Source organism: Trematomus bernacchii, unplaced genomic scaffold (assembly GCF_902827165.1).
Source record: "Trematomus bernacchii unplaced genomic scaffold, fTreBer1.1, whole genome shotgun sequence".
Classification (NCBI taxonomy): domain Eukaryota; kingdom Metazoa; phylum Chordata; class Actinopteri; order Perciformes; family Nototheniidae; genus Trematomus; species Trematomus bernacchii.
The window spans coordinates 16,319,078-16,332,893 of record NW_022987593.1 but is presented as its reverse complement, the minus strand read 5'-3'; the positions used below and the strand labels follow the sequence as shown (position 1 = coordinate 16,332,893).

The 13,816-nt window shown below is 42.3% G+C and overlaps 3 protein-coding genes across 3 annotated transcripts in view; all 3 read left to right on the top strand.

Moving 5' to 3' along the window:
• Window positions 1-826: 826 nt before the first annotated feature.
• Window positions 827-13,816, top strand: part of LOC117481861 (zinc-binding protein A33-like) — a 69,898-nt gene continuing 56,908 nt past the window's right edge. The window contains exons 1-2 of the mRNA XM_034129774.1: window positions 827-1,096; window positions 3,507-4,248. Coding sequence (XP_033985665.1) covers window positions 3,812-4,248 — 437 coding nt within the window. The 5' untranslated portion in view covers window positions 827-1,096; window positions 3,507-3,811. The remainder of the gene's footprint in view (window positions 1,097-3,506; window positions 4,249-13,816) is intronic.
• LOC117481857 (nuclear factor 7, brain-like) lies at window positions 1,087-3,258 on the top strand. The gene is given in 2 exon segments (XM_034129769.1): window positions 1,087-1,318; window positions 1,321-3,258. Coding segments are annotated over 2 exon segments (1,428 nt in total). The 5' UTR covers window positions 1,087-1,131; the 3' UTR covers window positions 2,562-3,258.
• Window positions 7,137-8,652, top strand: LOC117481866 (protein ANTAGONIST OF LIKE HETEROCHROMATIN PROTEIN 1-like). Its single transcript, XM_034129780.1, has 2 exons — window positions 7,137-7,429; window positions 7,566-8,652. Exons 1-2 carry the CDS (start codon window positions 7,205-7,207, stop codon window positions 8,631-8,633), a joined length of 1,293 nt encoding a protein of 430 aa, XP_033985671.1. The 5' UTR covers window positions 7,137-7,204; the 3' UTR covers window positions 8,634-8,652.

The following is a 13,816-nucleotide window of genomic DNA, read 5'->3' as shown; positions in this document are numbered from 1 at the left end:
CAGAGAATCGTTTGGCCATCTTGATCAGTTGTGATAAGGACCCAAACTGGCGAAGCTTTATTTATTGTGTCTTGCCCCAAATTTGCAGCTTGGATAGAGTGTGAACAAAATAAAGATTGGTTCCCGCAAGACATATTGCGGGAATGTGAGAGCAGACAGGTGCATTGAAAATGTGTTCTGATGTTCTTCACAGAAAATGAGCCAAGGCCATTGAGTGTGAGTTTGAAAAAATAATGTATCATATCATTTTTCTTTAGCTAAATAATGAAAACTGGTCCCACAGACCCGAACACCATACAAGGGTTACGTTTAGATTGAACACTGGTCAGATGATCAAACAGAGGAAACAAGTGGGTTAAAAACATGTTTGAGTCAGAACTTGAAAGTCTTCCAGATTCTAAAGTTCATCTTTCCAATATATCTGCTGGTCATAAAAACAGATGACTGCATTTCTATCAATGATTAACTAGTAAAAGAGATTATTGAAAGCGAATGCTGACATTGTTGAAGAGAGCCTCGACACCAGTACACTGTGGGAGATCTCCAACAACACAGTTAGAGGACTGTAAGAGGCAAACCGAGGGGAAGTACAAGGTGAGCTGCTTCTTGAAGTTTCCTGAGCTGCCGTGTGTGTTCAGAGACTTTCAGAGATCCTGTGTCTCTGAGCTGCAACCACAGCTTCTGTTTGAGCTGCCTGCAGACATTCTGGGAACAAAGTAAGAGCAAAAACTGTGCACTTCAAACTTTGATATATGAGCTTTTTCCTTTTTATCACGTTGTTGTTTTTTTTAAACGTATTAAATCTTATGTGTTTATCTTCCAACAGATAGGCCTACCTGGACTAAGTCATCGTCCTGAACTGAATACCAAAGTACATTTCCCTCTGAAAGACATCCTGACTCCATCTGCTGGTGAATAAATGACATAGCAGCATTTCCTGATGTTGATAATTCACCCTGCGACGGAGGGCAGAGAAAACGAAAGAGGATTTTGACATTGTTGAACAGAGCTGAGACGCCATTACAGGGTGTGAGATCTCTGCTGCGAGACACGTTTGGAGTATATTTGGGGAGAAGTGGAGAGACATTGGAAGTTGGTGAGTCCTGCTATTGAAAATAACTTTAATATCAAATGGCTGAGAAAACCGTTCTTCTTGAAAGTTTCCTGAGCTGCCATGTGTGTTCAGAGACTTTCAGAGATCCCGTGTCTCTGGGCTGCAACCACAGCTTCTGTTCGAGCTGCCTGCAGAAATTCTGGGAACAAAGTAAGAACAAAAACTGTCCCATTTGTAAAAGAAAATCTTCTAAAGATCTTCCGGAGTGAACTTTACACTGAAGGAGCTGGCTGACTCCTTTGCTGAGAGACAGAAAGCTGGATCATCTGAGACAGAAAAAGGAGAGAAGAAGGTGGAGGTGGTGTGTAGTAAACATCAAGAAGAGCCTAGATTGTTCTGTATGGATGAAGAGAGAGCTGTGTGTCCTGTCTGTGAGTTTTCTCTCCACCGGAGTCACAAGGTGGTTCCTGTAGAACAAGCAGTCAGTGAGCTGAAGGACCTGCTGAAATCTGACTTAAAGTCTCTGAAGGACAAGAGGGACAAATACAAAGGAGTGGAGGAAACATACAAGGAAGTGATTCAAGTGTCCGAGAAGCAGCTGCTGTCCACAGAGAGGCAGATCAGAGCAGAGTTCATCAAGCTCCATCAGTTCCTGAAAGAGGAAGAGGAGTCCAGACTGGCAGCTCTGAGGGAGGAAGAGGAGCAGAAAGGGAAGACTATCAGCAGAGAGATGAAGAGCATTCAGGAGCACATCTCCTCTCTGTCACACAGTATCTCTGCTGTTGAAGAAGAGCTGCAGAAACACAACGGGCCCTTCCTCAGCAGTTACAAAGCCACTCAGAGCAGAGCCAGAGTCCAGAGCTCACTGTCAGACCCACAGCTGCTCTCAGGAGCGCTGACAGATGTGGCCAAACACCTGGGCAACCTGTCCTTCAGAGTCTGGGAGAAGATGAAGGACCAGGTCCACTTCAGTCCTGTCATTCTGGACCCAAACACTGCAGGCAGATGGCTCTCTCTGTCTGATGATCTGACCAGTGTGAGACATGGAGGCAAATATCAGCAGCTTCCTGATAATCCAGAGAGATACACTAAGTATCCTAATGTTCTGGGCTCTGAGGGCTTCAGCTCAGGGAAACACAGCTGGGAGGTGGAGGTGGGAGATCATCCTGTCTGGACTATAGGTTTGACTAAAGAGTCAGTTGACAGAAAGGGAGAGAGACCAGGTGCCTCACCAAAATATGGAATCTGGTGTTTAAGACATCGCAGTGGAAAATACACTAATGGTGCTGGTGAGACTGTCAGAGTGAAGAAGAATCTCCAGAGGATCAGAGTCCAGCTGGACTATGACAGGGGGGAGGTGTCCTTCTACGACCCTAAAGACATGACTCCCATCTGCACTCACACAGACACTTTCACTGAGAAACTCTTCCCATGGTTCAGTATTGGAGAAGCTGGTGATGCTAAAACTGCTGATATCAAAATCTGTCAAAGTGAGATTCCTCTGTGATGCTCAGGAGTGTTAGTTCAGACTTTATTCGGACTTCGTCTGTCTAGATCCTTTTGAAATAATCAAGGTAAAAAACAACAGATGATAATCAGGATTTAATTTGAGTCTGTAAGATTTTAAATGTTAAGAAGATTTGATCATGTTTTATTTACAGAGTTTTACACGTTTTACTCAAAGTCTCAGTGCAACAAAACTAATTATTTGTTTATTTTTATAGTTTATCATTTTGTTATACTTTATTATAATGTGTTTATAGCTTTAAAGGTGGGGTAGGTAATTCACTTCTTTTTGATATTTGTAGGTCTTTTGATGAATTATGTTTAGATATGGATATATTGTTTTACTCTCCACGGGCAAGTCATTTAATAGTTCTATTTCATTCTTTCATTGTTGCAATGTTTCTTTGGGACGTTTTCCGTACTGTATACATGGACAATAACATTTATTATGATTGAAAATGTAAATTCTTTTTTCAACCTAAAAGGAATTACAGCTGTAGAATTCAGTTTAGTATTTGTAATGCTGCTTCAGATATCTTATGATTCAATAACCAGCAGTTTGATGCAGAAATGTGTCTCTGAACTTGATATTGGTTTCTTCAGGTGAATCTGTCATATGTGACAAATTACAAATATAAATGACAAAAGACAATTGTACAACAAACTATAATATAAATAAATAATTCTTAATGATTTAATCTCTTCTTATTTTTTGCATTGCATCCCTTCAAACATCTGTTTTAACCGTAACATGAATTGACAGCCAAACTCATGACATCTATATTTCCTTTTGTGAAGTCATGTTGTTAACCTGCTGTAAACAAAGAAGCTCCCACCCTGATGAAGGAGAATCAGCAGAAAACATGTGAGGGGTAAAGCATGGCATACTGGAGCTGTGCCACGTGTTTGATTTGATGGAGTTGTTTTGATTCTATCTTAGAAACAGATAGGCCTACCTGGACAAAGTCATCGTCCTGAACTGAATACCAAAGTACATTTCCCTCTGAAAGACATCCTGACTCCATCTGGTGGTGAATAGATGACATAGCAGCCTTTCCTGATGTTGATAATTCACCCTGCGACAGAGCGCAGAGAAAACGAAAGAGGATTTTGACATTGTTGAACAGAGCTGAGACGCCATTACAGGGTGTGAGATCTCTGCTGCGAGACACGTTTGGAGTATATTTGGGGAGAAGTGGAGAGACATTGGAAGTTGGTGAGTCCTGCTATTGAAAATAACTTTAATATCAAATGGCTGAGAAAACCGTTCTTGTTGAAAGTTACCTGAGCTGCCATGTGTGTTCAGAGACTTTCAGAGATCCCGTGTCTCTGGGCTGCAACCACAGCTTCTGTTCGAGCTGCCTGCAGAAATTCTGGGAACAAAGTAAGAACAAAAACTGTCCCATTTGTAAAAGAAAATCTTCTAAAGATGTTCTTTTGGTGAACTTTACACTGAAGGAGCTGGCTGACTCATTTGCTGAGAGACAGAAAGCTGGATCATCTGAGACAGAAAAAGGAGAGGTGGAGGTGGTGTGTAGTAAACATCCAGAAGAGCCTAGATTGTTCTGTATGGATGAAGAGAGAGCTGTGTGTCCTGTCTGTGAGTTTTCTCTCCACCAGAGTCACAAGGTGGTTCCTGTAGAACACGCAGTCAGTGAGCTGAAGGACCTGCTGAAATCTGACTTAGAGTCTGTTAGAAATTAAAATCAATGTTTAATAGCATAATTTAGTCTAAAACATATCGTCAGTTTAAAAGCTGTTTTATTGTGAAAAAACCCGGAAGTTCTCATGAAATCTCAATGCCATGCTTTTATTCTGAAAATCCTTCATATCCGGTCAGTATTTAGCATGTGGCTAATATTAAGATTTCTGAATGTGAAGTGAAAATGACATGCACACCAAAACCTACGGACTTTAACACTACATCTATAGACGTCGAGATATTATTACTGCTGAATATTAAATGAAGGTACAGTTGATCGTAAAGTGTTTTCACATACGTGGGCATAGATATATATAAACACTCTGAGGGCCGCAATAGAAATAGGCTCTCAGGCTTTATTGTGTTTTTATCCGTGGTGATGATGTTTGTATCTTGTAGAGCTAATGTGCTCTTCATTTGAACTATCTCCTTATAAACTCAATCAAGGTCTCCCTGGCTGCTCAGACTTTGAGTAACTCTGTGGCAGTGGCGCTCCGCACCTTGCGGGAGATGGGCTATGCAGAGTTCAAAGACTGTGAGGCTACTACAGAATTCATTGAGGTAATACAGCTAGGGATTTGCATCATTGACCAAAATTCATTTTCCAATATTCTACTGTTCTTAACAACATTTGAGTGATTAATTGCTTTAATCCATTTGATCCTGGTGGCATTCCCATTTTGTCATGTCATCACAGGTGAGATATTTCAGATTTTAAGTTTTCACAAAAACGTGAAAACACACCGTTTGTAGATCTTCTGTTTTTGTTGTTCGTTATATAACACAACATTAATACATTAACATTTGAATTGGGCATCGGGAATGATTAAATATTTATGACCATCCGCAAATTCAACAATATGCAAGCACTTGGATAATGTTTATACTTACCTCATACTTATCTCAGAAGCACCCTTATTGTCACATCTCAGATTTACAGGTTTAAAGCAGTGCAGCAATTTCATTTTAAAAAGCACAGCCACAGAGGAAATATAGTTCTATCGCTATTCCTCATACTTGGATGTTTACTATCTGATACCTGTTGACACCCAGTTATGGTGATGATTTCAGTGCTTCCAGTTAATTTAGATATTTGTTTATAGATAACGGACAGGCTGTTTGACATATTGAACAGCCGCAATCCCAGAGCCAAAGGGTTCAAAGCCCCCCTTGGTTCTAGGAATTGGACAAGCACCAGGGAGTTCTTGTCAAGAGCCAGGGGGTACTTGCTCACTTTGAAGATGGAAGATGGCACACCCCTTTACCGAACAAAGAGGTGTTTTAAAATAGTGAATGTTCTGTTGGTGATGCACTGATACCATTTTCGCCCCACACAAGTATAAGTGCAACTACTCAACTTTTTAGTAGTCGCCAATACCCAGTACAAATGTATTATTATTATTTATTTATTCTTCGTTAGATGTATACAAGTAGTCAATTTACCAATCATTAAATTATCTAAGGTAAAACTAAGTAGTACTGCTTTGGTGCTCTGACTGAGTATCTAAGATTTGTAACGGTTACCAATAACTCAACTCTACCGGTTTCAGTGCATCCCTAAAGTCCATGACATAAGTTCATGAGATGCTCTGTTCTCTTGTTTATCATCAAGTTTATGTGATTCTCTACTATCTTCTGCATCGAGTTGAGATGCTCTGTTTTCCTGTCTGCATCGAGTTCATAAGATGCTCTGTCCTGTCTGCATCGAGTTCATGAGATGCCCTACTCTTCTGCATTGAGTTCATAAAGTGGTACGTATTATACACTATCTTGCTCCAATGTGTTTGCTGTCAGCGAATTTGTCTCTGTTCCTCTGTTGTGTTCAGTTTTTGTTCCCCCAGATGCAGGTGTCAAAATGGTATGTATTACATGGTCTGCATGTTCGGTGGTGAATTAATTCAAGCAGGTTTAGTGTCCTAAAAGTAATTTTAAGAATCCTAAACCTCACACTGATTATACTTTTAAGATCAGGGATGCAAACTAGTCAGCTTTAGGGTACGGTCCCCTTTCCCCCCCAAAATGTGGCAATGAAGTGAATTGTGTGAATTGTGTGAAATGTGGATTTGTATCTGCCCTGGCAGCTCCCTGAGAAGTGCTGCTCTGGGAGCATTAACTATTTTCACCCTATACCGTATGTGTTTGCATCCCTGCTTTCTTGTCTCCTGTTTTGGTGGGATCATCATAGTAATACAATATTTGCTTTTGAAGGTTCCTCTCTATCCTGGGCTTCATCATCAATATCGACACGTTGATGTTGATGGTTCCTGTGCTGCTTGAAGGACAGCGATATGTCCTGACCTACAGGTTCAGCCAGGACCACTTGGAGCTTCTCTTTAACTCCATCAGAGCATCCGGTAGGGTTCATATTTACCAGCCGCAACACTAAGTGACAGCAAATGCTTGTATTCTTTTCAGTTTGTCTGTCCATATGTTTGTTTGTTTTTTTGGAAAAATGCGGTTCTGAAGACATATACAGTATCTGGAAGTGTCACAGAAACCATTTTGAGTATTAAGAAAAATGTCTGTGTACCTTATCTTTCTTACAGTGCAGACGCTTTTCCGCTTGCTCTTGCCTCTGCTTACTTTTTATGCTGATTTTCCTATTCTTATTCTCTGAAAACTTCGAGCAGCGGCTCCTGGACATTAACTTATCACTGGGACAATTATTCATCGTAAATAGACGGAGGGTTTCAGCCATATTTCAACATTTTTACGACGACCTCAGTCTTATGCCGCGTTTCCACTACACAGCCTCGCTCGGCCCCGCTCGGCCTCCTTTGGCCGCGCCCGGCCTCGTTAGGACCAGCTCACTTTGTGGCGCGTTTCCATTACAGTTTAGGAACCGGGTCAGTATCTATAGTAACGCAGTGTAGGCGGAGCGACGCTGCTTAAAACTGCCGTGACGTCATCTTCAATGCGACAAAGCGACACAACACACAACAATGGAGGATGTTGAGAAGATCGTTGGCTTGTTGCTTGCTGTGTGGTTCTTTATCACAACAAATAGTCAAGAGATGACTCGAAAGAGGCGACTTGTAGCAAGACGAGGTATAGAGGCAGCTGACGCGAGAGTTCTGGCAGCCCGCAGAGACTACTGGAGGACTCTAACTACTACTACTACTACTACTACTGCTACCAATACTTCTTCGAGACTACAATGCTACTTGGTAAGCTAACGTTCGCTAACTAGCAATGTGTTTAGGCTCACGCTCCCCATACGACCAAAGAATTTCAAGTATTTAATTAATTGTAGCTACCACTTTTACGTATTAAAATATGTATGCTTTTGTTTGTGTATTTCAGAAGTTACTTCGCCGCCCTAGACCATGCGTTTGGATGGTCGACCGAGCTACCGAGTGGTGGAATGTGATTGTTCCATCTTTCACACACACTCAGTGGGTGGAGAACTTCAGGATGTCTGAAGAAACCTACGTCTACCTGTGCAACAAACTGCGGCCAGCGATGGAGAAACAGGACACATCATTCCGCGTGTGTATACCTTTTAAGAAGAGAGTGGCCATCGCACTGTGGAAGCTTGCTACCGGCTGTGACTACAGAAGCATAGGACATCTTTTCGGAGTGAGCAAGACAACTGTGTGCCGGTGTGTGCAAGACTTCTGTGCTGCTGCAGAGACGTTGTTAGTACCGGAACTAATTCGTTCACCAGACCGGGAGAAATTTGCAGAAATGGCTGCCTACACTGAGAACAGGTGGGGGCTCCCTCAGTGTGTAGGTGCTATTGATGGGTCACACATACCCATCTTGGCACCACAGGAATACCACTGTGACTATTTCAACCGTAAAGGCTGGCACTCCATCATCCTTCAAGGAGTTGTTGATGGTAAGGGACATTTCTGGAATGTGTTTGCAGGAATGCCTGGGAGCATGCATGACGCTCGGGTTTTGAGACTGTCCACATTGTGGGAGTTGGCCAGTCGTGGCAACTACTTTCCAGCTTGCACCAGGAACATTGGTGGGGTGAATGCTGGCTATTACATCCTGGGAGACAATGCCTATCCCTTGCAAAACTGGCTCATAAAACCCTTCGCTGACACTGGACGGCTAACAGAAGAACATGTGACATACAACAAGAAGATTTGCAGAGTACGGGTAGTGGTTGAAAACGCTTTTGGTAGACTGAAGGGAAGGTGGCGTTGCCTCATGAAAAGAAATGACTGTGATGTGAAACTTGTTAAATCAATGGTGCTGACATGCTGTGCTCTGCATAACCTCTGCGAGAGTCATGGAGAGACCTATGATGATGGGTGGGATGCACCAGCAGCAGCAGAGCCAGGGGTAGCAGTGGCACAAGGTGCAGAGGAGGAGGGCAGGGACATACGAGAGGGTCTGATGCGCTACCTGAATCCATAAAGTCATTGTATGGTATTGAACATAAATAAAAAAAGAATGTTTCACATACATGTGTTTGTCAAATTATTTAAACCCAAGAAATGTTATCAGAATTGACTATTTAGTAAATATTTGAATTTCAAGCACCAGTATTTACTGCCCCATAAAAATAATAATAATCTAAGCAAACTATAAACATAAATACAACAGTGTAAAACACAGAACTATATTCAGCTTCAAGGTTTTGTATTTTGTCATACGAACATAGCTACAGTGTAGTTATAGTTTATTTTGTTCTCTTTTAAATATATAAGCAATGTATGAGTCTAGCACAACGAGGGTATTACAATTGAGTAATTTTTACTACATGTATTCATAATACCATTACAAAATATGTAATGTGGATGAAGCTACTTTGCATTTTTATGCGGATGACACCGTGATGTACTGTGCAGGTCCCTCCATTAAGGAGGCTGTTGTTAAATTACAGGCTGTTTTTAACATTATTCAGACTCAGCTCTCTGAACTAAAGCTTCTTTTAAATGTTGAGAAAACCAAGGTAATGCTCTTTTCTAAAGCTAAAAAGACTCCAGAGACTGCTTTGGATATTGTGACTATGCAAGGACAAGTACTCCAAGTGGTTAGCTATTATAAATACCTTGGTATCTGGCTTGATGATTGTCTTACTTTTAAACTTCACGTCACTAATCTGCTTAAAAAGCTGAGGGTTAGACTAGGTTTCTTTTTCAGAAACAAGTCCTGTTTCTCTTTTGAAGCCAGGAAAAGGCTCTGTGACCTTTTTACCTGTGCTAGACTATGGTGATCTGATCTATATGAATGCACCTGCCCATTGCCTGGAAAGGTTAGATGCCGCCTGTCACAGCGCTCTGAGATGTGTTACTAACTGTAAAGCACTTACTCATCACTGTACCCTGTATGCCAAGGCAGGTCTGCCTTCACTTACTGTTCGGAGGCTCAGTCATTGGTACATGTTCATCTACAAAGCCATGCTGGGTAAACTACCTTCTTATATCTGCTCCTTGATCTCACAGAGTGGCAAGTAGCTATTGCCTGAGATCACAGGATGTGTTTTTATTACATGTGCCAAGTGCTAGGACTGTTTTAGGTACTAAAGCTTTTATGTGCGCTGCTCCTCTGGCTTGGAACACCATGCAAAAAACATTGAAACTGAGCATTTTGATTCCCTTGCATCGTTTTAAAGCACGGCTGGATGAAATGTTATTGGATACCTGCAAATGTAAATAGATGCTAATGTATACCCCTGTAATTATGTTGTGATGTCCTCTTGTTTTCTGTTTGTTTTTATATGTGTAACTCAATGTACCGCAGGTCTCCCTTGTAAAAGAGATCGTTGATCTCAATGGGATTTTTTTAACCTGGATAAATAAAGGCTACAAACAAACAAACATGATATTTCTGACTGACGAGGGACGCCTAGATGATGCCATCTTTCTGTGTGATCGCTGTTGGGTGCAATTATTTATCAACAAGCAATAAGATAAGTCACTTTATTGAACACAAAGTGTTTTCTTGCAGCAGCATAAAAAAGGCATGGCATTATACAAAAAAAAAAATGATTGTATTGTATTACAGATAAAAAATATACAAGAAACTACAGCCATAGGTTATTGGTTCACAGAGGCGGAGGAGACTGAGCGGACGTTCCCCCTAGCACCTGGCAAATAGTGCGCATGAAGGATGCATTAAAGCTCTCTACGCGAGCCATCTCCTCCCTTCTCAAGGTGGCTTCCAACAGCCTCGCCTCCCTCGCCTCCACCAGGGACTGGTTCATGTACTGAGCCTGCAGGGCCCGGTCTTCCCTCAGCTCGGCATGGATCTTCTCCTGCTGGGCATGGCTCTTCTCCTGCTGGGCCAGGTTCTTCTCCTGCTGGGCCAGGTTCTGCTCCTGGTGTTCCTTCTGCTGGGCCAGTTGCAGTTCCAGTTCCTCTCGTCTCCTCTTGCCTGGGTGACAAGATAATAATATAAATAATTAGCAATAACAATGAAGAAACACAGGTACAGGTCACACAAGGATATAAGAATAAAATGTATAAACAGAACAGTAAGGATGAATTAAAGAAAGTTCTGGCCCTATATACTAGCTGCTTACTAGCTAGTTACTTTACTTGTAACTAAGCATTCGCACACAGTGGTACAGCTTATTTTACTACTGACGATGGATGGTCTACATTTTATTTTAAAAGTCACAATTCCAGCCTATTTCTTACCTAGAACCACACGCGGTGTCGAGCTGGCACTCGGCGTTGGTGTCTGTGCTCGAGCTGGAGTTTGTGCTGTAGATATGGATGATACTTTAATATTTCGAGTCATCCCGTCGAGCTCCCGCTGGATCTTTTCATCAGATATGTAATGGAGGAACGTCGTGACTTCCTCGACCGACCATGGTGTGCTTTTCTTTGCCATTGTTAATCCTCTGTTGACAAAAATGCTGCAAGCATCGCTATATATATATGCGACGCTAGGGATTATCTCGCGCACGATTGTGACGATTCTCTCCGACCAATCAGCAGCCGAGAGCGTTGACGTCACAAACTCAGCCCGGTTGCCTCTGGCCCTGGCCCCACGATTTTATGAGGCCAGAAAAACTGTGAATTAGGACCAGCCTGCCGGTACTAGGCCAAGTGGAAACGCAACCACAAACGGGCCGCTGACGTCACAGCCCTCTTAAACCGGGCTGCGGGCTGTAGTGGAAACGCGGCATTACAGTAGCGTGGCCTAGCAACAGCTAAAGCCTGGTAGGCTACTGCATGCTATTTAGCTTAAGCTAGTTGGGAGCAAAATGCCTCCGTTCTCTACAGATGACTTCCACATACTTCTACAGAAGATGGCTGTGTTGGAAATGAAAATGCATAGTTGGAAGTTAACATGGAAGTGAATGGACTATGTTGTGGGAATAACACCACTTTACCAGTGTTGCAAAATAATGGAAAAGGGTATGCTAACTCACAGCTAGTTAGCAGCTACAAGGTTTCCAAGGAACAGGAGGGCTGTGTACTGGGTAATAAATCTACAAGTGGTAATCCTCCCTGGAACTCTCTGGGTGCAAAGCCTAAGAGTAAATCATTTCCATGGGATTTGGGAGGACGAATAACAGGCAGAGCCCAGCGCTCTGAAATCTGTGATGCGACCGGCTGGCCTGCATTGTTATCACCCAGGAAGAGTGCCTCTTCAACCCCTATTCATACTAGGAAACAGCCGTGGACAGCTGCTAAAGGGAGAACTACAAACAATCCTCCTAAACCACCAAGTGTGCCAATCCAGAACAGATACGCTCCGCTGACCGAGAACCGGAGATCTCTTTCTGATGACCTGGATAACCTGTCCTCTTCACACAGCAGGGTAAGGACCAAGGGCGCCGGAAGCGGGGGGGGCCAGGGGGCCATTGGCCCCCCCACTTTTGAGCCCTGCCCTACATTTTCGCAGCGGCGGATGCCGCAGAACACTGTACACATCCCGTTTCAATAATTCCCCTCTACTCTAAAGTCGCATCTAAAACGCGATCTGATCTAGCTGTGTATATTTTGTTATTTGTTATTGTTATATTCAATCTCATTAGCTACAGGCATTGTTTAAGCTTGTAAAGGGAAGATGACAGTTCGCCTCTCACTCGCCACTCTGCTCTTCCACAGCGCCGCTTCCCCTCCCTCTGCTGAAATTATGAATGTAAGGCGTATAGTAATCATATATAACACGGCAGGGTCCGTTACAGTTTGTTTGTATCTGATTTCAAATAAACAAAGTCTTGAATATTAAACTTGTTTCGGCAAATTTAGATGATAAATACAACTTTGAAGCTTGTAACGGCATAATTACAAGCGGAGACCGGAGTAACTTGACGTCACAGCACGCATAAGAACAGCCGGTGTTTCTTGTGAGTGTTTTCCCCGGGAAACAAACACAATACACACACAAACGCAAAAATACACAAACACGTATACACACTCGCGGGCTTCCCCCAGACCAGTAATCCAAACGAAAATATCTTCCCTCCGTTACTACTTTGATAATTTGCTCCGCTTCCAGAGAAGAGGAAACTTTAAAGGCCTTTTTCTCAAAATGATGACTCGGTAACAGTCATTATATAATGTGACATATTTTGCTTAATATTTGGGAGTACAAAAACTATCCTGATATCATTAGAAAGCTAGGAATCTCCTCTTTCCAACAGTGTATACAACTCAAAATGTGTCTTCGCGTCAATGCGACTGATTTCGATGGAGCAGGTTTGCATTAGGTAAAATAAAGCAGGCAGACATAACAGGAAGAATATGTAAATTTTAACCCAATCAAATAGGACATTGTCACACCATTCAAATGTATCCATGTAAATTACAACCAATAAAAAAGCTTAGATGTGTTTATTTGTTACGTTGTTTACTTTATTTGTTACGTTGTTCTGTGTGTGTCAGCCGTTAAACCAGATAGAAAGAATAGATACACTTGCAAACAAGTCAGAAGAACCAGCGCAGAAGAAAACTAAATACAGTTAATCTAAACTTACATTTAACAACTGGAAGGTCACATCCCTGACATCCACTTCTCCGGAGCCTGGACCTTCATCAATCATAGAAGAACCAGCGAAGCCAGAATAGATAAACCCAAAAGCAGCAGCTCTGCGGCCGCAGAGACTGTCAAAACCGCCGCCGCCACCCCCACCGCCATCCGACTGCATGGAGGTTTGTTGTCGGGACATTGAGGCGGGTAAAGCTGTACAGCTAACTGTCGAAAAAAAGGAGACCGCTAGATCGTCTGGGCAAAGAGAAAGGTACTTCAACGCAGAATGGTACAAAAACAGAGAGTGGTTAATTATTTGCAAAACCACTAAACGGGCCTTCTGTGAAATATGCAGATTTGCTGCTGTCAAACGGCTTGTAACTTTCTCAAAATGTGGAGATGATAGCTTTGTTAATACCGGAGTTAATAACTGGAAAAAGTGCCCAAGCCTCCATGAACAGTTGTCTCTGACTGTACGATGGGTATCAGCTGATTATGTTGTCCATGAAGACTTCATAGTATGACTGTCCTAAGACTGACGCAGAATCAATAACCCACTGATAAACTGCGATGTTAACAACCTCATGATAACCTCATATGTTTTTAACTTAGGAATGGATCATAGGCTTCCTGTGTTTAGTCTAGAAAAAGGTAATTGTGTGCATTTT

Bases quoted from the DNA above. Each gene is read 5' to 3' on its own strand.
- LOC117481866 (XM_034129780.1), top strand. From the start codon at position 7,205: ATGGAGGATGTTGAGAAGATCGTTGGCTTGTTGCTTGCTGTGTGGTTC. The intron at 7,430-7,565 runs GTAAGCTAACGT...TGTGTATTTCAG, and splicing joins CGAGACTACAATGCTACTTG to AAGTTACTTCGCCGCCCTAG.